General features: G+C 47.0%; 1 protein-coding gene and 1 long non-coding RNA gene across 2 annotated transcripts in view; both read left to right on the top strand.

Annotated features, from left to right (window-relative positions):
• The window catches only part of LOC112222198, a 31,256-nt gene extending 23,720 nt beyond the window's left edge, over nt 1–7,536 (top strand). The window contains exon 2 of the long non-coding RNA XR_002949122.2: nt 6,572–7,536. This is a non-coding gene — a long non-coding RNA (uncharacterized LOC112222198). The remainder of the gene's footprint in view (nt 1–6,571) is intronic.
• A 1,053-nt stretch (nt 7,537–8,589) lies between these two features.
• Nucleotides 8,590–24,935, top strand: part of LOC112221313 (very-long-chain 3-oxoacyl-CoA reductase-A-like) — a 36,143-nt gene continuing 19,797 nt past the window's right edge. The window contains exons 1-3 of the mRNA XM_042327114.1: nt 8,590–8,883; nt 21,576–21,622; nt 23,128–23,203. Coding sequence (XP_042183048.1) covers nt 8,706–8,883; nt 21,576–21,622; nt 23,128–23,203 — 301 coding nt within the window. The 5' untranslated portion in view covers nt 8,590–8,705. The remainder of the gene's footprint in view (nt 8,884–21,575; nt 21,623–23,127; nt 23,204–24,935) is intronic.

The raw sequence follows: 24,935 nt of genomic DNA, 5'->3' as shown, positions 1-24,935 counted from the left end.
GGAGGTATCAGAAGTTATCAACCAGAGAGGAGGTATCAGGAGGTATCAACCAGAGAAGAGGAATCAGGAGGTATCAACCAGAGAGGAGGTATCAGGAGGTATCAACCAGAGAGGAGGTATCAGGAGGTATCAGGAGTTATCAGGAGGTATCAACCAGAGAGGAGTTATCAGGAGGTATCAGGAGGTATCAACCAGAGAGGAGTGATCAGGAGGTATCAGGAGGTATCAACCAGAGAGGAGGTACGCTGAATGACGGCCATTTTGGGCGGGGCACATGCACTATGAGAGAGCAAGAGAGAGAGCGAGCGAGCGAGAGATGGGGAGAGAGAGAGAGAGACACACTTGGAGGGAAAAAAGAGCGAGTTCTAGATTGTGTCTAGATACATAACGAAATTAAACAAATTTTGTCCTAGTCTGTTCCGAAACAAATCTCAAAGGCTGACAATACTGCCGACCGCACTGTTTTCTGAGGAGAGTCTCTCAAGCAGAACTTAACATTTCATTGGAAGTAAAACCATGAATACAGTGTATTCAGTGTCAGGGGGAACAAGATCATGCATATCATATTAGGAGTGCTGTTGTAGGCTCATTTTTGTCTTTTGGATCCCAATGGATAAGATTATATGGACAGGTGGGTGGCTGATCCTAGATCAGCACTCTTATTCTGACATTTACGGTACCAGAGGTCAGGGATAGAAACAAGGCTTAGGGTTCCATCCTCTCTGTGTCCTCTTAATCATCCTCTCTGTGTCTTGTTAGTCATTGTCACTGTGTCTTGTTAGTCATTGTCACTGTATCTTGTTAGTCATTGTCTCTGTATCTTGTTAGTCATTGTCACTGTATCTTGTTAGTCATTGTCACTGTATCTTGTTAGTCATTGTCGCTGTGTCTTGTTAGTCATTGTCACGGTATCTTGTTAGTTATTGTCACTGTGTCTTGTTAGTCATTGTCACTGTATCTTGTTAGTCATTGTCACTGTATCTTGTTAGTCATTGTCACTGTATCTTGTTAGTCATTGTCTCTGTATCTTGTTAGTCATTGTCACTGTATCTTGTTAGTCATTGTCACTGTGTCTTGTTAGTCATTGTCACTGTATCTTGTTAGTCATTGTCACTGTGTCTTGTTAGTCATTGTCTCTGTATCTTGTTAGTCATTGTCACTGTATTTTGTTAGTCATTGTCACTGTGTCTTGTTAGTCATTGTCACTGTATCTTGTTGAGTGTGTGCTTCTTTAAAAAGGAGCATTTTACCCAGCATGCTTTGTCATGAAAAATACTCAAATGAACAATGGTTAAAGTAAGGTGTCTCATGTAGACCAGGCAGACGTGGGTAGGTGCCATTCTGGTGTCAGATTTGGTAATTTCCTACTGCTATAGATACCATTTATGAGATGATACTCAGAACAAGCCAAGGAAATCATGCATGTATTTGTGAGCAGACAATATTTCAAAAACTTTGTTTGATATCAATGACTGTATATAAATCCACATATAAAGCCACACATTTACAACTGCACATACTTCTGTTCTCAACATATTATATTGTTTTGATCATTGATTTAAAGCTCTTGTCCTCTAAAACTAGTATCTAGCTTGATAAAGAGATTAGAACAGAACAATGACAGAGTATTTTTAGAACGGAAAAATGACAGTGAGTATTCTCAGAACAGAAAAAATACAGAGTATTCTTTGAATATAAACATTACAGAGTATTCTTAGAAAATACAAATGACAGAGTATTCTTAGACCAGAAAAATTACAATGAGTATTCTTAGAATATACAAATTACGGAGTATTCTTAGAACAGAAAAATTACAATGAGTAATCTTAGAATATACAAATTACAGAGTATTCTTATAACAGAAAAAAGACAATGAGTATTCTTAGAATATACAAATTACAGAGTATTCTTGGAACAGAAAAAGGACAAAGAGTATTCTTAGAATATACAAATTACAGAGTATTCTTAGAACAGAAAAAGAACAAAGAGTATTTTTAGAATATACAAATTACAGAGTATTTTTAGAACAGAAAAAGGACAAAGAGTATTCTTAGAATATACAAATTACAGAGTATTCTTAGAACAGAAAAAGGACAAAGAGTACTCTTAGAACAGAAAAAGGACAATGAGTATTCTCTTTGTATCTTCCTGTTCCATTTGCGAAAGTATCCCATTGATAATTCAATGTGAGAGGAGAAAATAGTTTTTTCTTTGTTCCAAGAGACATGTTAGCACACATTCAATATCTTTAGCAGCTGATCTTTAATCCTTATTTTGCTCTTGAATTGTCAGTGTTCTTGAAGCTATAAGATTTACTTTGAGAAATTGTAGGTTCAAGTTTACAATAGTTGTACTGGTAATGATTGTCTTAGTTGAGGTGAGCATTTTCAACTCCAACATGTAAAGATAAGTAAGGGTGTGTGTGTGTGTGTGTGTGTGTGTGTGTGTGCGTGTGTGTGTGTGTGTGTGTGTGTGTGTGTGTGTGTGTGTGTGTGTGTGTGTGTAAGAATAGTGTATTTGAAGGGTGTGTGAAAAGTAGAGATGGAGAGAGACAGTTGGGTGAGAGATGGAGAGATGGAGAGAGACAGTTGGATGAGAGACAGTTGGGTGAGAGATGGAGAGAGACAGTTGGGTGAGAGATAAAGCGAGACAGTTGGGTGAGAGATGGAGAGAGACAGTTGGGTGAGAGAGGGAGAGAGACAGTTGGGTGAGAGATGGAGAGAGACAATTGGGTGAGAGATAGAGAGATGGAGAGAGACAGTTGGGTGAGAGATGGAGAGAGACAGTTGGGTGAGAGATGGAGAGAGACAGTTGGGTGAGAGATGGAGAGAGTCAGTTGGGTGAGAGATGGAGAGAGACAGTTGGGTGAGAGATGGAGAGAGACAGTTGGGTGAGAGAGGGAGAGAGACAGTTGGGTGAGAGATGGAGAGAGACAGTTGGGTGAGAGATGGAGAGAGACAGTTGGGTGAGAGATGGAGAGAGACAGTTGGGTGAGAGACGGAGAGAGACAGTAAATAGAATATGTTATTCTAAGTACCTACCCACTGGACACAGACGTCAATTCAACATCTAGTTTGGATTTACATTTGGTTGAGTTGTCAACTAACGTGAATTCAATGTAAAATTATTTAAAATTCAACATATCATTTGATTTAGGTGAAAAAATAATACAACATTCCCTTACATTGAGGACTTTTTGCAAATCCAATCAGTTTTCCATGTTGATTCAGCGTCATCAAATGACATTTTTCTGATTGAAATGATGTGGAAACAACGTTGTTTCAACCAGTCTTTTCCCCAGTGGGTAAAAACATGGCATTGAGGGGATGAAATTAAATGTATCATTCTTTGCATTACAGGAGAAGTGCTTGTGTGTGTGTGTGTGTGTGTGTGTGTGTGTGTGTGTGTGTGTGTGTTTGCACGTGTGTGTGTGTGTTTGCATGTGTGTGTGAGAGAGAAAGAGATATGTGTAGAGGATGTGTATGAATATATTGATTGAAAAATATTTTATGTCCCCCCTAAGAAATGTAATACATTTTTAGCATTATATAGTTAAGACTCTTTTGCTTGCAAAATCATGTAGCCTATAAGTAGGACGTTGTGTGGCCTACTGATTTGATTTAATCAGATATTATCACGGTCCTGTAATTTCTCTAAATAGTAGAAAGCTGTTAATTACTTATCAAAATGTCTTATGTTCTGTGTCCTAAAAGTAATACATTAGTAAATCGCTTGTTAGTTTTGTTAGGGAGTGTTTGATGAAGTTAGAACTGAAATTCTTGATACAAACATGGTAAGACTGTGCTTGGGCTCTGTAAAGTAATTGCTGTTCTTCTCAGTGTGAACACGCTCTACTCGTTTGTGAAGGAGCAGGCGGTTTGATGGTATATTTGAAAACTGTGGTACTGTGACAGAATCATACATGTGTCAAGAAAACGGGTAATTTGTTCTTTACTCTTACACAGATATTATATCGTGTATTACAAATGTTGTCAAAGATAAGAGCAATTAGGTTGCCTTAATATGGCAGTTTCAGTGTGGAATTGTGACCAGGTTAGAATTTATCAGATTTTTTTAAATGCACGGTCTGTAAATTCACGTTGTATTTTGTTGCACATGCAGCATGTGCCAGCAGGGAAGAGCTTGAAAAATGTACGCACAGCTGTATGCATATTTGTACATACCTTGTATGTGGAGAAAAAGTTCCCTAAACATCATGAACAATTGCTTTAATATTGAGAGGACATAATATTGGAGCGCAATGAGCAGCCGAGCTGGGGGCTGTTAGATGAGTGTCGCTGTCCACTGAACGGTGGTGCTGAACTGTTGCGCTCTCTTGTATGACTTCAAGGGGCCATTTTAAACACTTACACATCAAAGAATTTATTGATTGGTATATTTTTATTACAAATGTCAAATGTGAACTTTAAGTACTAAACAGAGATAAACATACACATGGTGATTGTTTGAAATGGGGGGAAATGTATATGCACTGGACAAAAGAGAGGGGAAAGTGTAGCAGCCCACATGATACTAGTGGAGTAACTGTGTGTTTCAGGGGAAATGTATGCAACACCCAGGTGTTTCAGAATATTGTCAAGATGAGAGTCCATATATTTTCTATAATTCTGAATGAGTTGTATGTCCCATTCCAACTGCACACGACGCTGAAATGTGTTTAAGTCAAATAGGATGCAGTTGACTTGAAAGAAAAAAATGGAAGAAAAAGCCTAATTTTACATCATTACAAATTGCACTGAAAATACACACTACTTGGCCTAACTAGAAGACAGGACAGTTAAAACATATTACAGGACATTTATTTATTGAAGACATTGAAGAGCTAGAGGGACTGTCTGACAGCAGAGTAGTGTTTCGTAGCCGGTTCATACAGCCAGTTATACAGATGATGCAGGATTAGACCACTACAATATACAGACGGCCTTTGAACTCCCAAAAATTATTGTGTGTGTGGTGTGAGAGAGATAAAATGGTGTGTTTGTCTGTTTCAAGAGTGTGTGTGTCAGTATACAGTATGTAAGAGGGGTGTCTGGAAGGGTGTGTGTGTGTGTGTGTGTGTGTGTGTGTGTGTGTGTGTGTGTGAGAGAGAGATAAAATGGTGTGTTTGTCTGTTTCAAGAGTGTGTGTGTCAGTATACAGTATGTAAGAGGGGTGTCTGGAAGGGTGTGTGTGTGTGTGTGTGTGTGTGTGTGTGTGCGAGAGAGAGATAAAATGGTGTGTTTGTCTGTTTCAAGAGTGTGTGTGTCAGTATACAGTATGTTAGAGGGGTGTCTGGAAGGGTGTGTGTGTGTGTGTGTGTGTGTGTATGTGAGAGAGATAAAATGGTGTGTTTGTCTGTTTCAAGAGTGTGTGTGTCAGTATACAGTATGTTAGAGGGGTGTCTGGAAGAGTGTGTGTGTGTGTGTGTGTATGTGAGAGAGAGATAAAATGGTGTGTTTGTCTGTTTCAAGAGTGTGTGTGTCAGTATACAGTATGTAAGAGGGGTGTCTGGAAGGGTGTGTGTGTGTGTGAGAGAGAGATAAAATGGTGTGTTTGTCTGTTTCAAGAGTGTGTGTGTCAGTATACAGTATGTAAGAGGTGTGTCTGGAAGGGTGTGTGTGTGTGAGAGAGAGAGATAAAATGGTGTGTTTGTCTGTTTCAAGAGTGTGTGTGTCAGTATACAGTATGTAAGAGGTGTGTCTGGAAGGGTGTGTGTGTGTATGTGTGTGTGAGAGAGAGAGAGATAAAATGGTGTGTTTGTCTGTTTCAAGAGTGTGTGTGTCAGTATACAGTATGTAAGAGGGGTGTCTGGAAGGGTGTGTGTGTGTGGATTAGACCACTAGAATATACAGATGTCCTTTGAACTCCTAACACTGAAATGTGTTTTATATTTTCCATCAAATGGGCTGTTGCAATGTCAATAAATGCCTTATTTTTAATGTGTTACCGGGGACACTATTTCTGTTGATGTATAATCGGTGTGTCTGCGTATAGGTCTTTATGAATACATACCTGTCTAGAATTCATCACGTGATATTCCATTAACAAAAATGCAAACCCACACACACACATATATATATATATATATATATATATATATATATATATATATATATATATATATATATATATATATATATATATATATATATGTGTATATTCTCTAAAAGAGAAAATGTTGTTGCGTGGCATGATGTATGGAATTGTTGCTCAATAAACTGCTGGGTGTTTGAGTAGCTGACACGGTCGTGTAGAATATTTATTTACAATTGTTTTGTTTATTGTGCATTGTCATATTTGAAACCATGGCAGAAAATCATAATGACAGATTGAGGAAGTTGTTGTGAGTAGTTATATAACTACTTCTTCATTGGAGACGAGGTGTTGGATATTTTCAGCATTGATGTGATTGTTATGAAATCATTCTGAAATATCTGTGCGTGAACGGGATGATGAATTGTTGTTTTCACGTCTTATTTTTGGGCCTTTAAAAAAAATATATCTATTTTTGGCTGGGGTGTCATTGTGTATTGCTAATGTTATGGGCTGACGCATAATCACTGTTTTTCAGATGTTCGTGGTGGGGGCTCAGAGCAGTGTGAATAACTACTACTGACGTAACTCACAAAACAGATGGACGTGACATATGAAGAGTGCTGAATGTATTTCTATCCTAATTTACAATTACATGTGGAATTGTTGTATTCATTTGATGGGTATAGACTGTAAGTCATGTCCCTTTGATGCACGCTCATAAGATCTCAAATGCTGAAATATCTTTTCATTGGTTGTAAACGTTTTTGCCACATTTTTGTTGTTGTTGCTGTCTTTAATTTAGAGATGAATTCTGATGGACCTTTATAAAATGGCACTATAGTTGGTAAAGTTAAGTCATAAGCTATCTAAGCAGGATGATACATAAAATAGGCTACCTCTTAATGAATAACCCCTGTTTGAGTAATATCCTATCACCTGAAGAGATATATTAATAATGTAAGAATATTCTGTCAATTTGCTACTATGCCAAATAGGCTACGTTACAAAAGTGAGATAAACGTCTGAAACGCCAGTTCATCCAAGCCATTACGTAGGCGCTACCTATCACGTATATATCGAATGATCTTCACTTCTGTCAAAGAATGCAAATGGTTGAATGATGACTTGTCAAAAGTCAATCGTTTTTTCCTACTGTGCACATTTTGCTGAGCACATTGCATTGGTAAAATGTTCTAAGGCATTTGTGGTTTGTTCATATTTCATGTTTAGTTTACATGTCGGTGCAGGCATACAGCTAATAGACTATGGCGACAGCGGGGTGTCTTCCAGGCAAGAATATCCCAGGATACACTGTTGTGAGACGCTCTGTCTGGATTGCAGGCTGACGCACTGTACATCAAAATGCCCAACAACAAGTCTACATTTTTCCACAGTCGTGACATCGCGCAAAGGAGACGCATATTCTCTCAATAATCATGTTCGAGATGTCATTGTGGCTCACAAATGTACAGTGCAACGGAATAAAATGTTAGAAATTCACTGACTGTCTCTCTGTTTATGTAATCACACATCTCCCCCTCCTCTTCCGTGTTTGGAAATTTTACTAAGAGACAGAAGAGGAAGCGAGACATCTCACTCTCTCATTTTCTCTGGTTCATATTCAACTGAGCAGACCAGACACAGCTGCTAATGCATTGGTGCTAATGAGAGACCCCTTAAGCAGACCGGAACTTAGATATTTTTTTGTCACAGTTGTGGGAGTGGGACATCTTTATTCATCCACCATCTTTGATTTACTATGGCGAGACAGTAGTCTCGCGAAACATGGGAATAGAATGAAATCGGCCAGATGGGGTTTGTAGTTTTTATGGGGGGGGGGGCTCTTGTTCACGCGCACCTCTAGCTCTCATAAAATGTAAGCAAAAAAAACACGCGTGTGCTTATAAGCTTTAACTATGAAATGTCAAATAAAATACAATTGTATTCGTCACATGCTTCGTAAACAATATGTTTAGACTAATAGTTAAAATGCTTACTTACACATACCCTATCACATGTTGTAATTATCAATATAATGGTACCAGGGTGCTTAAAATAGGCGAATGAGTCATGTCCAGAAGGGTGCGCGCTGATACCAATGATAGACATTTCTTTATCGAATGGCGTCTTTCCAAAAGCTCTCTGGGAGGCTGGTGGATAGATTATTGTTCGACCAATCGGAGCATCCTTCCATTCATAAAGTGGTGTGGACAGTTGTTTTTTTGAACGCGTGGATTTGGAGGGTTTCATAACCCTGACTGAAACTGAAAAACCTGTTCGACTAGAGCCAATAAAAGGCTCGGAAAAGAAGTTGCCGTAATGTGCGCCCAATCGCTCCTCACCTAGGACCTACATGTGACCCCCCCTCCTTCATACACAAAATTGCATGAATGGAAATAGACTCTTCGTGATTGACATGTAAATTCACCAATGTGTGGGCCGTTTCTATTGGTAGACAGCTGTTGTAGCCAATCAGAAGTGGAGGTGGGTTGGCAGGCAGCCGTAGAGTAGGTGGTAGGCGTGTGCTTAAATCTGGATAGACGAGTGTTGGGGGAGTTGTGGGAGTGTGACGCTACAACCACCTTATAAAGGGACTCACCGTGTGTCTTGAAATTAGAGCACGTTGCCTAAATTTGAGGTCTCCACACAGTCACTGAAAAGCCGCTGTCATGCATTCGTTGAAGTTGGACCACATGCTTCATATGACCGAGACGCCGCTCTTCTGGGTCGGGACATTCACCGTGGCCTCACTGTCTTTATGGGTGCTCCACCGACTCCTCCAGGGTTTTCGGATTTGGGTCTTGGGAAATGGACAGTTGCTCTCTCCGAAATTGGGCAAATGGGCAGGTGAGTTGGTCACACGAATTCCTTACGAAAAAACCCAAGTCACGAATGCTGTTCAGTAAGCCCTGAACTCGACAATAAAATGTCAACATTGGGATATTTCAGGGAAACTTTGCAATTCCCCCCAAAAAACATATTCTCATCTTTGACGTATCAGCGACATTAGAAAGTTGAGTTGTGTAACAGGGCTATCGAGTAAACGCACTAACTGGTTAACAAGATCATGCTTATTGGCTAAATGTGTGTGCGCAACACCCGCACTTCAGCACCTCTGACTGATGTTCCAGAACCCAAACCAGCGTTGTTTTTTGCCCTCCTTTAGAATCGACAAAGATGTCCAGTACAGATGAACCACAAACCAATTTGCGCAGGTTGTGCACTCATTCAGAGATCTGTCATGTGTTGTGGGTGACCATTCATCCAGCGGCACACTGGGCAACAATTGCCCATCCACTTGCTGTAGGAATAACCTGCCCAATTCTATAAATATAGAATCCTAATGTTGACATCGTTAGGTTATTCAACAGTTTTATGTATTTGGTCATGCGTACAGTGTTACCATGTTTTTTTGTTGACGCAATGGGTTATCAAATGTATTGATCTTTGATTATTAGTTTCTTTGCCTCTGACTGTATTTGGTCTAATTCGTATCCAGACAGTTTTTTTGTTACAATTTTTTTTTTGTGTGTTTAAAACTAGGGCTTTCTGTCGCCGTTTGGTAATCTAGAAGTTTGTCTTCGCTGTGTAGACATTTTAAGAATCGTGTCTTTGCATAATGCGGAGACTAGTCTCGTTGGAATAGCTTTGTCCTAGCTTGACCCAGTTATCCAGTCTCCTCTTTCGAGAATACTACTGCGTCTGGAGGAGAAGCGCGTTTTCGCCTTGCTGCGCAATTGGCCCAGCGCGCACTCCATAGCATCCGGATAGGTTTTATCTTAGACGTTCACATATGCAAAGCGGCCACATCTTTCCCTGCATCATGACGCACGTTTGTCAAAAAAAACACAAAAAAAGGTCTGGGTTTGGAATTATATTTTAATTTGATACAAAATGAATGCCATGTGCGTTTAAGGAATCGGACACGTGTCACATTGATATAATGCATAAGGACATAGTTTGATCTACTCTCGGTTTCTATGCCTCGGGGTTCGGGTTGGTCTGCGCTCTAGCTCTGTAATATTGCCTTGTCATAGATTAAAAATCATTCTCATGTTGCGTGGACGTTCGTATGTAACCATTAATAATAGGTATGTAGTCAATCTCCACATTGATTGTTACACATTGAGGTTTGGCAGGCTGCCACTAGCCTACCTCACTGTACAACAGGTGACATTAATATGATTGATAATTAGGGTTTAATTCGTTTTTTTTGGGGGGGGGGGGCATTTTTCTTATATGCCACCCTGGCAATTTTTCTTTAAGTGGTGATGTGAATATGCCTCGCCCTGAAACCAACCCTCAGCCTCCTCCAATGATAACAGTCCTCAGTATGTGTAGCGGGGGTGAGGTCGGTGTAGAGGTGACTATGTGCCAGGGTATGGGTAAACTAGTTCCTCTCCCTGAAGCGCAGGTCTTGCAGCCAGGTTGAGCAAGACTCTCAAAACAGACTATGTTGCCAACTCTTATGGTCAATTGTCTAAATAACAAACAGACCTGGGACCAGGCTACCTGGGCTGTCATGCCAAAGGAGGAGGGGGGGTGCTAGTGCTAGTTGTGTGTTTGGGTGGAGATGCTGGGGTTGGGGGTATATTGCTGGTAGAGTGGGGGGATGAAGATGCCGGTAGAGTGTGTGGGGGTGCGGGGGGAGTGAAGACGCTAGTGGAGAGGGGTTGGAGCTGCAAGGGGGTGGAGATGTGGGTGGGGAGGTGGAGATGCCAGTAGGGGGTAGTAGTGGTGGTGGGTGTGGAGATGCTAGTAGGGGGGTGTGGAGACACCGGGGGTGGGGGTGGTGGTGGTGGGAGCTGGAGATGCCGGAGGGGGTAGTGGTGGTGGGGGTGGAGATGCCGGGGGGAGTGGTGGTGGGTGGGAGATGCCCGGGGGGGATGTAGTGGTGGTGGGTGTGGAGATGCCGGAGGGGGGTAGTGGTGGTGGGTGTGGAGATGGGGGGTAGTGGTGGTGGGTGTGGAGACATGGGGTAGTGGTGGTGGGTGGGAGATGCCGGAGGGGGGTAGTAGTGGTGGTGGGGGTGGAGATGGGGGTAGTGGTGGTGGGTGTGGAGATGGGGGGGGTAGTGGTGGTGGGTGTGGAGATGGGGGGGGGTAGTGGTGGTGGGTGTGGAGATGGGAGGGGGGCAGTGGTGGTGGGTGTGGAGATGCCGGAGGGGGTAGTGGTGGTGGGTGTGGAGATGGGGGTTAGTGGTGGTGGGTGTGGAGATGGGGAGGGGGGCAGTGGTGGTGGGTGTGGAGATGCCGGAGGGGGTAGTGGTGGTGGGTGTGGAGATGGGGGAGGTAGTGGTGGTGGGTGTGGAGATGCCGGAGTGGTGGGTGGGTGTGGAGATGCCGGAGGGGGGGGGGTAGTGGTGGTGGGTGTGGAGATGGGAGGGAGGGGGGTAGTGGTGGTGGGTGTGGAGATGGGGGGGGGGTAGTGGGTGGTGGGTGTGGAGATGGGGGGTGGTGGTGGGTGTGGAGATGGGGGGGGTAGTAGTGGTGGTGGGTGTGGAGATGCCGGAGGGGGTGTGGTGGTGGGTGTGGAGATGGGGGGGGTTAGTGGTGGTGGGTGTGGAGATGGGGGGGGATAGTGGTGGTGGGTGTGGAGATGGGGGTAGTGGTGGTGGGTGTGGAGATGCCGGAGGGGGGTAGTGGTGGTGGGTGTGGAGATGCCGGAGGGGGTAGTGGTGGTGGGTGTGGAGATGCCGGAGGGGGGTAGTGGTGGTGGGTGTGGAGATGCCGGGGGGGTAGTGGTGGTGGGTGTGGAGATGGGGGGGGGGTAGTAGTGGTGGTGGGTGTGGAGATGGGGGGGGTAGTGGTGGTGGGTGTGGAGATGCCGGTGGGGGGGGTAGTGTGGTGGTGGGTGTGGAGATGGGGGGGCAGTGGTGGTGGGTGTGGAGATGGGGGGGGTGTGGTGGGTGGAGATGGGGGGGAGTAGTGGTGGTGGGTGTGGAGATGCCGGAGGGGGGTAGTGGTGGTGGGTGTGGAGATGCCGGAGGGGGGCAGTGGTGGGTGGGTGCCTGTGGTGGGTGTGGAGATGCCGGAGGGGGGTAGTGGTGGTGGGTGTGGAGATGCCGGTAGTGGTGGTGGGTGTGGAGATGGGGGGGGATAGTGGTGGTGGGTGTGGAGATGCCTGTGTGTGGTGGGTGTGGAGATGCCGGAGGGGGTGTAGTGGTGGTGGGTGTGGAGATGGGGGGTAGTGGTGGTGGGTGTGGAGATGGGGGGATAGTGGTGGTGGGTGTGGAGATGCCTGTGGTGGTGTGTGGAGATGGGGGGGGGGATAGTGGTGGTGGGTGTGGAGATGGGGGAGGGGGTAGTGGTGGTGGGTGTGGAGATGCCTAGTGGTGGTGGGTGTGGAGATGGGGGGTAGTGGTGGTGGGTGTGGAGATGGGGGGGTGGTGGTGGGTGTGGAGATGGGGGGGGGGGTAGTGGTGGTGGGTGTGGAGATGCCGGGGGGGGTAGTGGTGGTGGGTGTGGAGATGGGGGGGGTAGTGGTGGTGGGTGTGGAGATGGGGGGGGGGAATGTGGTGGTGGGTGTGGAGATGGGGGGGGTAGTGGTGGTGGGTGTGGAGATGGGGGGGAGGGGGGTGGTGGTGGGTGTGGAGATGCCTGGGGGGAGTGGTGGTGGGTGTGGAGATGGGGGGGGGGGTGGTGGTGGGTGTGGAGATGGGGGGTAGTGGTGGTGGGTGTGGAGATGGGGGGGAATAGTGGTGGTGGGTGTGGAGATGGGGGGGGTAGTGGTGGTGGGTGTGGAGATGGGGGGGGGTAGTGGTGGTGGGTGTGGGGATGCCGGTAGTGGTGGTGGGTGTGGAGATGCCGGGGGGGGTAGTGGTGGTGGGTGTGGAGATGCCGGAGGGGGGTAGTGGTGGTGGGTGTGGAGTTGCCGGAGGGGGGGTGGTGGTGGTGGTGTGGAGATGGGGGGGTTAGTGGTGGTGGGTGTGGAGATGGGGGGGTGTAAGTGGTGGTGGGTGTGGAGATGCCGGGGGGGTAGTAGTGGTGGGTGTGGAGACGCCGGAGGGGGGGGAGTGGTGGTGGGTGTGGAGATGCCGGGGGGGGGGGGGTGGTGGGTGTGGAGATGCCGGAGGGGGGGGGGTAGTGGTGGTGGGTGTGGAGATGCCGGAGGGGGGTAGTGGTGGTGGTGGGTGTGGAGATGCCGGAGGGGATAGTGGTGGTGGGTGTGGAGATGCCGGAGGGTGGTGGGTGGGTGTGGAGATGGGGTGGGTGGTGGGTGTGGAGATGCCGGAGGGGGGTAGTAGTGGTGGTGGTGGGGGTGTGGAGACGCCGGAGGGGGATAGTGGTGGTGGGTGTGGAGATGCCGGTAGTGGTGGTGGGTGTGGAGATGGGGGGGGTAGTGGTGGTGGGTGTGGAGATGCCGGAGGGGGGTAGTGGTGGTGGGTGTGGAGATGCCGGAGGGGGGGGTAGTGGTGGTGGTGGGTGTGGAGATGCCGGAGGGGGGGTAGTGGTGGTGGGTGTGGAGATGCCGGTAGTGGTGGTGGGTGTGGAGATGCCGGAGGGGGGGGGTAGTGGTGGTGGGTGTGGAGATGGGGGGGGGGTAGTGGTGGTGGGTGTGGAGATGGGGGGGGGGGTAGTGGTGGTGGGTGTGGAGATGGGGGGGGATAGTGGTGGTGGGTGTGGAGATGGGGATGGGGGTAGTGGTGGTGGGTGTGGAGATGGGGGGGTAGTGGTGGTGGGTGTGGAGATGGGGGGGGGGATAGTGGTGGTGGGTGTGGAGATGCCGGGGGGGGGTAGTAGTGGTGGTGGGTGTGGAGATGCCGGAGGGGGCAGTGGTGGTGGGTGTGGAGATGCCGGAGGGGGGGTAGTGGTGGTGGGTGTGGAGATGCCGGAGGGGGGGGTAGTGGTGGTGGGTGTGGAGATGCCGGGGGGTAGTGGTGGTGGGTGTGGAGATGCCGGAGGGTGGGGGGTGGGTGTGGAGACGCCGGAGGGTGGGGGGTAGTGGTGGTGGTGGTGGTGGGGGTGGAGATGCCGGAGGGGGGAGTGGTGGTGGGTGTGGAGACGCCAGAAGGGGGGAGGTGGTGGTGGTGGGTGTGGAGATGCCAGAAGGGGGGGGTAGTGGTGGTGGTGGGTGTGGAGACGCCGGAGGGGGAGGTGGGGGTGGTGGGTGTGGAGACGCCGGAGGGGGGGGGTAGTGGTGGTGGTGGTGGGTGTGGAGACGCCGGAAGGGGGAGTGGTGGTGGTGGGTGTGGAGACGCCGGAGGGGGGGGAGTGGTGGTGGGTGTGGAGACGCCAGAGGGGGGAGGTAGTGGTGGTGGGTGTGGAGACGCCGGAGGGGGGGAGGTAGTGGTGGTGGGGGTGTGGAGACGGAGGGGGGAGTGGTGGTGGTGGGTGTGGAGATGCCGGAGGGGGGGGTAGTGGTGGTGGTGGGTGTGGAGACGCCGGAGGGGGGATAGTGGTGGTGGGTGTGGAGACGCCGGAGGGGGGGATAGTGGTGGTGGGTGTGGAGACGCCGGTAGTGGTGGTGGGTGTGGAGATGCCGGAGGGGGTAGTGGTGGTGGGTGTGGAGACGCCGGAGGGGGGATAGTGGTGGTGGGTGTGGAGATGCTGGTAGTGGTGGTGGGTGTGGAGATGCCGGGGGGTAGTGGTGGTGGGTGTGGAGATGCCGGGGGGGAGTGGTGGTGGGTGTGGAGATGCCGGAGGGGATAGTGGTGGTGGGTGTGGAGATGCCGGTGGTGGGTGTGGAGATGCCGGGGGGTGGAGACGGCGGTAGTGGGGGGTGGAGACGGCAGTAGTGGGTGGTGGGTGTGGAGACGGCGGTAGTGGGGGTGGTGGGTGGTGGGTGTGGAGACGGCGGTAGTGGGGGGAGACGCCGGTAGGGGTTAGAGCAGCGTTTCATTCATTGTAAGGAACATGCACATATGGGAATGAAATGTATCCCCAGTGTGTCTGTCACTCAGGACTGGTCTGCAGCTCCATCTATGCTTGTGAATGTGCTTCCCCCTAGTGGTGTGTGTGTAAGAGTTGTGCTAGAGAGAGAGAGAGTGTGAGAGCGGCGTTGCAGTTCATGTGACGAACATGCTCCGGGTAAAGAATGCTGCAGCTCCTCATTTTAAGCTCCCCCCACCAGCACCCCTCTCCTCGACTCTTCTCTGTCCAGCAGCATCTCTCATCTCTCCATCCTGCTTTTGATCTTTTTTTTATCATTCTCTCTTTCTTTCCTTTTCATCTTTCTCTCTCCTTTTCACCCCCACCCTGTCACCTACACTTTGTCACCACGATAAAAATAATCCCACAAGGTGCTGTTCCTGTCCACTTGTTCTCTTTAGTCAGTCTGAATGGTTTGAACTTAACTCTTTTCTATTGTCTTTTTGTTTGGAGATCCCACCTTAGCAGTGTAACTGTTCTGTAATGGGGGTGAACTGAATACGATTCACTGCAGAAGACTGCCCAATATGTGTTGCTTTATATATTTAACACATTGAATGACCTTAAGTAGCTTTAATTTAGAATTGTGTTCAAGAATCTGCAGTTAAATCATTCTTAAAGGAATGCCTGTTCTGATTGTTTTGATATATCAGCTCTACAGTTACACCATTCTTAAAGGAATGCCTGTTCTGATTGTTTTGATATATCAGCTCTACAGTTACACCATTCTTAAAGGAATGCCTGTTCTGATTGTTTTGATATATCAGCTCTACAGTTACACCATTCTTAAAGGAATGCCTGTTCTGATTGTTTTGATATATCAGCTCTACAGTTACACCATTCTTAAAGGAATGCCTGTTCTGGTTGTTTTGATATATCAGCTCTACAGTTACACCATTCTTAAAGGAATGCCTGTTCTGGTTGTTTTGATATATCAGCTCTACAGTTACACCATTCTTAAAGGAATGCCTGTTCTGATTGTTTTGATATATCAGCTCTACAGTTACACCATTCTTAAAGGAATGCCTGTTCTGATTGTTTTGATATATCAGCTCTACAGTTACACCATTCTTAAAGGAATGCCTGTTCTGATTGTTTTGATATATCAGCTCTACAGTTACACCATTCTTAAAGGAATGCCTGTTCTGGTTGTTTTGATATATCAGTTACACCATTCTTAAAGGAATGCCTGTTCTGATTGTTTTGATATATCAGTTACACCATTCTTAAAGGAATGCCTGTTCTGGTTGTTTTGATATATCAGTTACACCATTCTTAAAGGAATGCCTGTTCTGGTTGTTTTGATATATCAGTTACACCATTCTTAAAGGAATGCCTGTTCTGATTGTTTTGATATATCAGTTACACCATTCTTAAAGGAATGCCTGTTCTGGTTGTTTTGATATATCAGTTACACCATTCTTAAAGGAATGCCTGTTCTGGTTGTTTTGATATATCAGTTACACCATTCTTAAAGGAATGCCTGTTCTGGTTGTTTTGATATATCAGTTACACCATTCTTAAAGGAATGCCTGTTCTGATTGTTTTGATATATCAGCTCTACAGTTACACCATTCTTAAAGGAATGCCTGTTCTGGTTGTTTTGATATATCAGTTACACCATTCTTAAAGGAATGCCTGTTCTGATTGTTTTGATATATCAGTTACACCATTCTTAAAGGAATGCCTGTTCTGGTTGTTTTTATTTCAGTTACAGTATGTTATCATTTGAAATGAAATCCTATTTAGTGATGTCAATCTTTAATAAGTTATCTTTCAATGCACTAACTAGGCATCAATGGGGGGGGGATTAGAAAGCAACAAGTTGCCCTAAAGTTTCCCCTCTCCAACCCCCCACCCCCCAGAGAGAAGTTGAGATGTGAAGAAAAATAAACTATTGATTTTTATATATTTTTGTGACCTAAATATAGATGCTATTTTTGGTCCTGGGTGGCTCTGAAGTAGACTTTAATAAGATGTATTTTCTCTCAGATTTTGCTCTGCAGTATTTTTTTCTTCTGGTTTGTTTGCCCATGTGACTTTCTTCTTCTCCTGCTATTTAAAGCAGCGTGTGTCTGAGAGGGTGGTGGTGGATGGAGGGTACGTTGGCTCTTCTACTGCAGCCCTCACCATCCCCACCACACACTCCTCTCTCGGGAGGGGGTGGATTGTTGATTGGAGGAAGAGGGGTGGGACAGTTTATGTAATGAGAGGAGAGAGGCTCGCTTCTCCTCACAGAGACAGGGATCCACTTGTAGTTTGGTACCCATTTTTAATTTGCTACAGCGCTATATTGTATACAGCCATGAACTGTGCTGCAATAGGAGGCTAAAATAAGGATCCTTGCACTGCTCCTATGTGTCTTCCGTTAGGGAGAATGCATTGCTGAGTGCAGACACGATAGGACACAATATTGTTTTCTACCCCCCTCCTTTTCAGTGTCAATTCCTTGACAAGGTCTAAAGAATCTCTGTTGCATGAGGCTCCAGGCTACAGTATGTGTTTTCAGTTTCCTGAGACCCTATGTGTTTTCCAGGTTGCTTGATGCGACCTGGTAGCCATAAGGGGTCTGTGGAGGGAAGAGCTCAGCTTGTTGCGGCAGGGGCAGCTCCGCTGTGCGGCCGAGGGGGGGAACGTCGATATACAGCAGCTACCTCTGTTATGTGATGTGCAGCACTCTGCGCTGAGTGCAACTGATGCCCTCCCCGCTCGGGGCATCATTGAGCCAAAATGGCATTTAGGATAATTTTCTGTATCTTGAAGGTAGATAAGATGGGAGTGAAACATTCGTGCCAATGAGGCGTTCTACATTTCAATTCAACACTTAAAAAGGGCTCTATGGATCCACACACAGTAACCCCTCCCCCCACAGGGTTGTCATTGTTTCTGTCCTCCCAGTAGAGAAGCGTCAGCTGCTGTGATATCACTCACGGCTGCTTGCGTAGCCCCTTTCTGTGAGGATTGTCACCGACGTAACTCTCGCCTCACGTGAGGGGAATGAACCATTCTTCTTGTAGCCCTTGTGTGTGTGTGTGTGTGTGTGTGTGTGTGTGTGTGTGTGTGTGACTGAATTTTACCAATGAGAAGTTTGGACACAATGTTCCTTTCTGGGTCGATGAGTGGAATTGTTGAATGAATGATTTTCCAGCATCTTTTTCATCTATTGTTTTATTCCATTTCACAAGAGTACAACACAATGGGGCAGTCTATGAATGGGTCTGAACTGGCCCCTATTCCCTCTAGCAGTCTGTGAATGGGTCTGAACTGGCCCCTATTCCCTCTAGCAGTCTGTGAATTGGTCTGAACTGGCCCCTATTCCCTCTAGCAGTCTATAAATGGGTCTGATCTGGCCCCTATTCCCTCTAGCAGTCTATGAATGAATCTGAACTGGCTCTTATTCCCTCTAGCAGTCTATGAATGGATCTGAACTGGCTCCTATTCCCTCTAGCAGTCTATGAATGGATCTGAACTGGCTCCTATTCCCTCTAGCAGTCTATGAATGGATCTGAACTGGCTCCTATTCCCTCTAGCAGTCTATGAATGGATCTGAACTGGCTCTTATTCCCTCTAGCAGTCTATGAATGGATCTGAACTGGCTCTTATTCCCTCTAGCAGTCTATGAATGGATCTGAACTGGCTCCTATTCCCTCTAGTGTGCTACTTTGGTATATTTGACATTTATTTAATCTTTTTATTTAACTAGTTACAAATTCTTATTTAAAATGATGGCCTACCAAAAGGCCTCATGCAGGGACGGGGACTGGGATAAAAAATACAAAATGAATTTAATGAAAAATATAGGACTAAACAAACATCACGACAAGAGACAACACAACATAAAGAGACCTAAGATGACAACACAGCATGGTAGCAACACATGACAACACAGCATGGTAGCAACACATGACAACACAGCACGGTAGCAACACATGACAACACAGCACGGTAGCAACACAGGGTACAAACATTATTGGGCACAGACAACAGCACAAAGGGCAAGAAGATAGAGACAACAATACATCGCGCAAAGCAGCCACAACTGTCAGTAAGAGTTTCCATGATTTGCGTCTTCTGAAGGAAGAGATTGAGATGAAACTGTCCAGTTTGTTGCAGTCCTTTACTCCATTGGACCCGGGGCAAACGCGGCCCACCATTTTAGGTGATAAAAGTACATCTGAAATGTAACATCATTCCACACACACTGATTTGCACCCTATACGTTGAGACATGGGATCAATATACGTTGCATCATTTCAGGGAGCCCTGAATTCTCTCTCTCACTCTCTCTCTCTCTCACTCGGTCTGTTTTTCCTGTAAGAGGGATGGACTGATCTGTTAACATGGAGTTAGAGAAAGAAACACCATCTTGTGAATACCCTCCTCCTCTCCATCTTGTGAATACCCTCTTTTTTTTTGTCAACCTGATGTGATGCAGTCAAGTTGCCCATTGATGCTGTTCTGCCCAGGAGTGCTTTAATTCTTAAGATGGCCAGGGAATCTGCTTCTCTTTTCACTCTGTGCTGCGCTCTCCCTCCTTTTTTTGTTCACTTTCCCTCTCCCTCTTCTCATTATTCTGCTCTTTCTATTTTTAGCCACCCCTAGGATCTCTGCTCTCCCTCCCTCTTGTGCTTCTTGTTCGTCATCACCCCCCCCCCATCCAGCTCGGTGCTAGATAATAATGGCTACTGCCTGCATGAATCTTTCATCTGTGGGTTGGTTCCTCTGCTACAGTGCTACTCATGGTGCATGATGGTTTTGGGGTGGGGTGATTGTAAGCATTGGTACCCACTTCCCACCCTGAACATCCTGCATCTGATGGCTTTGGGTAGCGAGAGGTGTGTGTTGATCAGTCAGGCAGGGACTAGGGGGTGAAGGGCAGAAGCTGTCTAAAAATAGCAGTGCTCCCTCCTGACAAGGAGAGCAGAGATTGTCACTAGAACATCAGTCCGGACTCCTTGTACATCCATCTATCCTGCTTGGGCTCCGCTGTCTTTAGTCTTCGTTATAACCACTTGTTTAATAGACCTTTCTCTTCAGCCAACTGTAAAGACCATTTGTCAAGAGGCCTCGTTTTAAAATGAGTCAGCGTAGCTTATTGATAACGTTGTAGAATTTATACTAGTTTATTTTCTTTCAGTTCCACGTTTGTGCGTTGTCATGTGGATTTAATAACGTTGTTGGGTGTGTCTCCATGACTGATTTGCTGTTGACACAGATGTTCTATTTGAACCGATTGCCATCCAGTCACCTGTGAAGGCTCCAGTCACCTGTGAAGGCTCCAGTCACCTGTGAAGGCTCCAGTCACCTGTGAAGGCTCCAGTCACCTGTGAAGGCTCCAGTCACCTGTGAAGGCTCCAGTCACCTGTGAAGGCTCCAGTCACCTGTGAAGGCTCCAGTCACCTGTGAAGGCTCCAGTGCTGTGAAGGCTCCAGTGCTGTGAAGGCTCCAGTGCTGTGAAGGCTCCAGTGCTGTGAAGGCTCCAGTGCTGTGAAGGCTCCAGTGCTGTGGAAACTGTTGCTCCACTGTTGCTGTTTTTGATAATCCGAAAAGCAGTCTGACCAGAAATTATGACATCACAATTTAGCTAAGACAAAGGAATTTTCTCTGCAATGAGTTTCTTTTGAAAGCCTTGACCGGAATTGCATGAGGACACTTCATGTTAATGTATACTGAACAAAAATATAACATGTTGGTTTCATGTTTCATGAGCTGAAATAAAAGATTTCAGACATTTTCCATATGCTTATTTCTCTAAAATGTTGTGCAACAAATTTGCTTCCATCCCTGTTAGTGAGCATTTCTCCTTTGCCAAGATAATCCATCCACCTAACAGGTGTGGCATATCAAGAAGCTGATTAAACAGCATGATCATTACCCAGGTGCACCTTGTGCTGGAGACAATAAGGCCACTAAAATGTGCCGTTTTGTTGCACAACACAATGCCACCGATGTCTCAACTTTTTAAGGGAGCGTGCAATTGGCATGCTGACTGCAGGAATGTCCACCAGAGCGGTTGCCAGAGAATTGAATGTTAATTTCTCTGCCATAAGCTGCCTCAACACAATTTGAGAATTTGGTAGTATGTCCTACCAGCCTCACAACCACAGACCACATGTAACCATGCCAGCCCAGGACCTCCACATCCGGCTTCTTCACCTACGGGGTCATCTGAGACCAGCCACCTGGACGGCTGATGAAACTAAGGAGTATTTCTGTCTGTAATAAAGCCCTTTTGTGGGGAAAAACTGACTGGTTGGGTCTGGCTCCCCAGTGGGTGGGCCTATGCCCTCCCAGGCCCACCCATGGCTGCACCCCTGCCCAGTCTTGTGAAATTCATAGATTAGGACCTAACTAATTCAGTTCATTTGACCGATATCATTATGACCTTTAAGTCAGTAAAATCATAGCAATAGTTGCATGTGGTGTTGATTTTTGTTCAGTATGTTAGACCCCCAATATATTGGTTATGTCATATATTCCCCACTATATGTTAGCAGTCCATACAGTTTGAAGTGTGGTGTATAGTGATTTGGCACCAGGCTGAAATGTTATGAGAACCTGTACCGGCCTCTCTGTACCGGCCTCTCTTTACCGGCCTCTCTGTACCGGCCTCTCTGTACCTGCCTCTCTGTACTGACTTCTCCCCATTTTCTCTTTTTTTATCTCCAGTTGTGACGGGAGCCACAGACGGAATCGGGAAAGTCTATGCAGAGAAGGTGAGTTTCCTGCATGGGCCCATTATTTAATTTCCTCCATAGAAAAACACACGAGCAGTGGTTCCCAGGCTTCTACTCAGTTCCTCACACACACACACAGTTCCATGTTGAGTTGGAGAACCCTTGTCATTGGGCCATGTGTTTTAGAGTAGTAGTAAAAGCCCAGACATAGTAGTTGGTCGGCCCATGCAACAGGTCTCTCCCTCCCAGTCAAGACGTGGTAGTTGGTCGGCCCGTGCAACAGGTCTCTCCCTCCCAGTCAAGACGTGGTAGTTGGTCGGCCCGTGCAACAGGTCTCTCCCTCCCAGTCAAGACGTGGTAGTTGGTCGGCCCGTGCAACAGGTCTCTCCCTCCCAGTCAAGACGTGGTAGTTGGTCGGCCCGTGCTACAGGTCTCTCTCTATTGTCAAGACGTGGTAGTTGGTCGGCCCGTGCAACAGGTCTCTCCCTCCCAGTCAAGACGTGGTAGTTGGTCGGCCCGTGCAACAGGTCTCTCCCTCCCAGTCAAGACGTGGTAGTTGGTCGGCCCGTGCAACAGGTCTCTCCCTCCCAGTCAAGACGTGGTAGTTGGTCGGCCCGTGCAACAGGTCTCTCCCTCCCAGTCAAGACGTGGTAGTTGGTCTCAACAGGTCTCTCCCTCCCAGTCAAGACGTGGTAGTTGGTCGGCCCGTGCAACAGGTCTCTCCCTCCCAGTCAAGACGTGGTAGTTGGTCGGCCCGTGCAACAGGTCTCTCCCTCCCAGTCAAGACGTGGTAGTTGGTCGGTCCGTGCAACAGGTCTCTCCCTCCCAGTCAAGATGGTAGTTGGCCGGCCCGTGCTAGGTCTGTCAAGACGTGGTAGTTGGTCGGCCCGTGCTACAGGTCTCTCCCTCCCAGTCAAGACGTGGTAGTTGGTCGGCCCGTGCAACAGGTCTCTCCCTCCCAGTCAAGACGTGATAGTTGGTCGGCCCGGGTCTCTCCCTCCCAGTCAAGACGTGGTAGTTGGTCGGCCCGTGCAACAGGTCTCTCCCTCCCAGTCAAGACGTGGTAGTTGGTCGGCCCGTGCAACAGGTCTCTCCCTCCCAGTCAAGACGTGGTAGTTGGCCGGCCCGTGCTACAGGTCTCTCTCTATTGTCAAGACGTGGTAGTTGGCCCGTGCAACAGTGTAGCCCTATTGAGTCTCCCATTCAAGTTCAGTATGGTCTTCAGTAACTGGAGTGGTGGTGTTCAGTAACTGGTGTGACTGTGTTCAGGTATACTGGAGTGGTGGTGTTCAGTGACTGTGTTCAGGTATACTGGAGTGGTGTTCAGTGACTGTGTTCAGGTATACTGGAGTGACTGTGTTCAGGTATACTGGAGTGACTGTGTTCAGGTATACTGGAGTGACTGTGTTCAGGTTACTGGAGTGACTGTGTTCAGGTGGAGTGACTGTGTTCAGGTATACTGGAGTGACTGTGTTCAGGGGTGGTGTTGTTCAGGTATACTGGAGGGGTGGTGTTCAGGTATACCTCGTCTTCTCGCCCCTCAGCTTGCTGGAAAAGGGTTTGCCATGATGCTCATCAGTCGCTCCCAGGACAAGCTGGATGACGTCGCCAGGCAGCTTGGTAAGTGTGTATGAGGTGTGTGTGTGTGTGTGTGTGTGTCTATGAGGTGTGTTGTGTATGGTGTGTGTTGTGTGTGTATGAGGTGTGTGTGTACACCTCTTTCTAACTGTCTGGCAGTCATCCCAATGCTAATGGGTGGATCACTATAGTCACTTTAATAACGTCGCTTTAATAATGTTTACATATCTTGCATTACTCATCTCATGTGTATATATGTAGATGTGTATATACTGTATTTTACCATCTCCTTTTGCATCTTGCCTATGCTGCTCGGTCATCCATATATTTATATGTACATATTCTTATTCCATCCCTTTAGGTGTGTGTGTTTGTTAAATATTACTGCACTGTCTGAACTAGAAGCACAAGCATTTCACTATACTTGCATTAACATCTGCTAACCATGTGTATGTAACCAAGAAAATTTGATTTGGAGTATAGTGTGTGTGTGCGCACCAGGTCTGCTGACGTGTAAGATGGGGGGACCAGTTTAAAAAGCTTCCCCAGCCTTTACTAAAGGCTAGCCTGTACATCATTACAGGAACTGTATATAACATGGGGATACACACTCCTGTCTGTGGAAGCCTGGAATCCTGTCTGCGGAAGCTTGGAATCCTGTCTGTGGAAGCCTGGAAGCCTGGAATCCTGTCTGTGGAAGCCTGGAATCCTGTCGGGTTGAGGGCACGGTGTGTGGGAAGATGAAGATGTCCGCGTGGGCATGCCTGCGTTGTACACTACATGTCCAAAAGTATGTGGACACCCTTACAAATGAGTGGATTCAGCTGTTTCAGCCACACCCATCGCTGACAGATGTATAGAATCGAGCACACAGCCATGTAATCACCATACACAAACATCGGCAGTGGAATGGCCCGTACTGAAGAGTTCAGTGACTTTCAACATGGCACCATCAGGATGCCCTGCTAGAGCTTCCCCGGTCAACTGTAAGTGCTGTTATTGTGAAGTGAGAATGTCTAGGAGATACAACAGCTCAGCCTGCTAAGTGATAGACCAAACAAGCTCACCAAACGTCACCGGTGAGTGCTGTAGCGCGTAAAAAAATTGTCTCCTCGGTTACAACACTCACTACCAAGTTCCAAACTGCCTCGCAGCAACATCGGCACAATAATTGTTCGTCGGGTGATTCATGAAATGGATTTCCATGGCTGAGCAGCCACACAAAAGCCTAAGATCACCATGTGCAATGCGAAGCGGAATTGGTGTAAAGCTCGCCGCCGTTGGACTCTGGAGCAGTGGAAACGCGTTCTCTGGATAGATGAATCACACTTCACCATCTGGCAGTCTGACAGACTAATCTGGGTTTAGCGGATGCCAGGAGAACACTACCTTCCCGACTGCATAGTGCCAACTGTAAAGTTTGGTGGAGGAGGAACAATGTTCTGCGGCTGTTTTTCCATGGTTCGGGCACCTTAGTTCCAGTGAAGGGAAATCTTAACGCTACAGCATACAATGACATTCTAGACAGCCCTTTCCTGTTACAATCATGACAATACCTCTGCACAAAGCAAGGTCCATACAGAAATGGTTTGTCGATCGGTGTGGAAGAACTTGACTGGCCTGCACAGAGCTCTAACCTCAACCCCATCGAACACCTTTGGGATGAATTGGAACGCCGCCTGCAAGCCAGGCCTAATCGCCCAACATCAGTTCCCGACCTCACTAATGCTCTTGTGACTGAAGTGGAAACGAGTCCCCGCCGCAATATTCCAAC

The sequence above is a fragment of the Oncorhynchus tshawytscha genome, linkage group LG01, assembly GCF_018296145.1.
Source record: "Oncorhynchus tshawytscha isolate Ot180627B linkage group LG01, Otsh_v2.0, whole genome shotgun sequence".
Lineage (NCBI taxonomy): Eukaryota > Metazoa > Chordata > Actinopteri > Salmoniformes > Salmonidae > Oncorhynchus > Oncorhynchus tshawytscha.
Note: the sequence above shows the minus strand (reverse complement) of the source record. Positions and strands in the feature narration are given on the sequence as shown.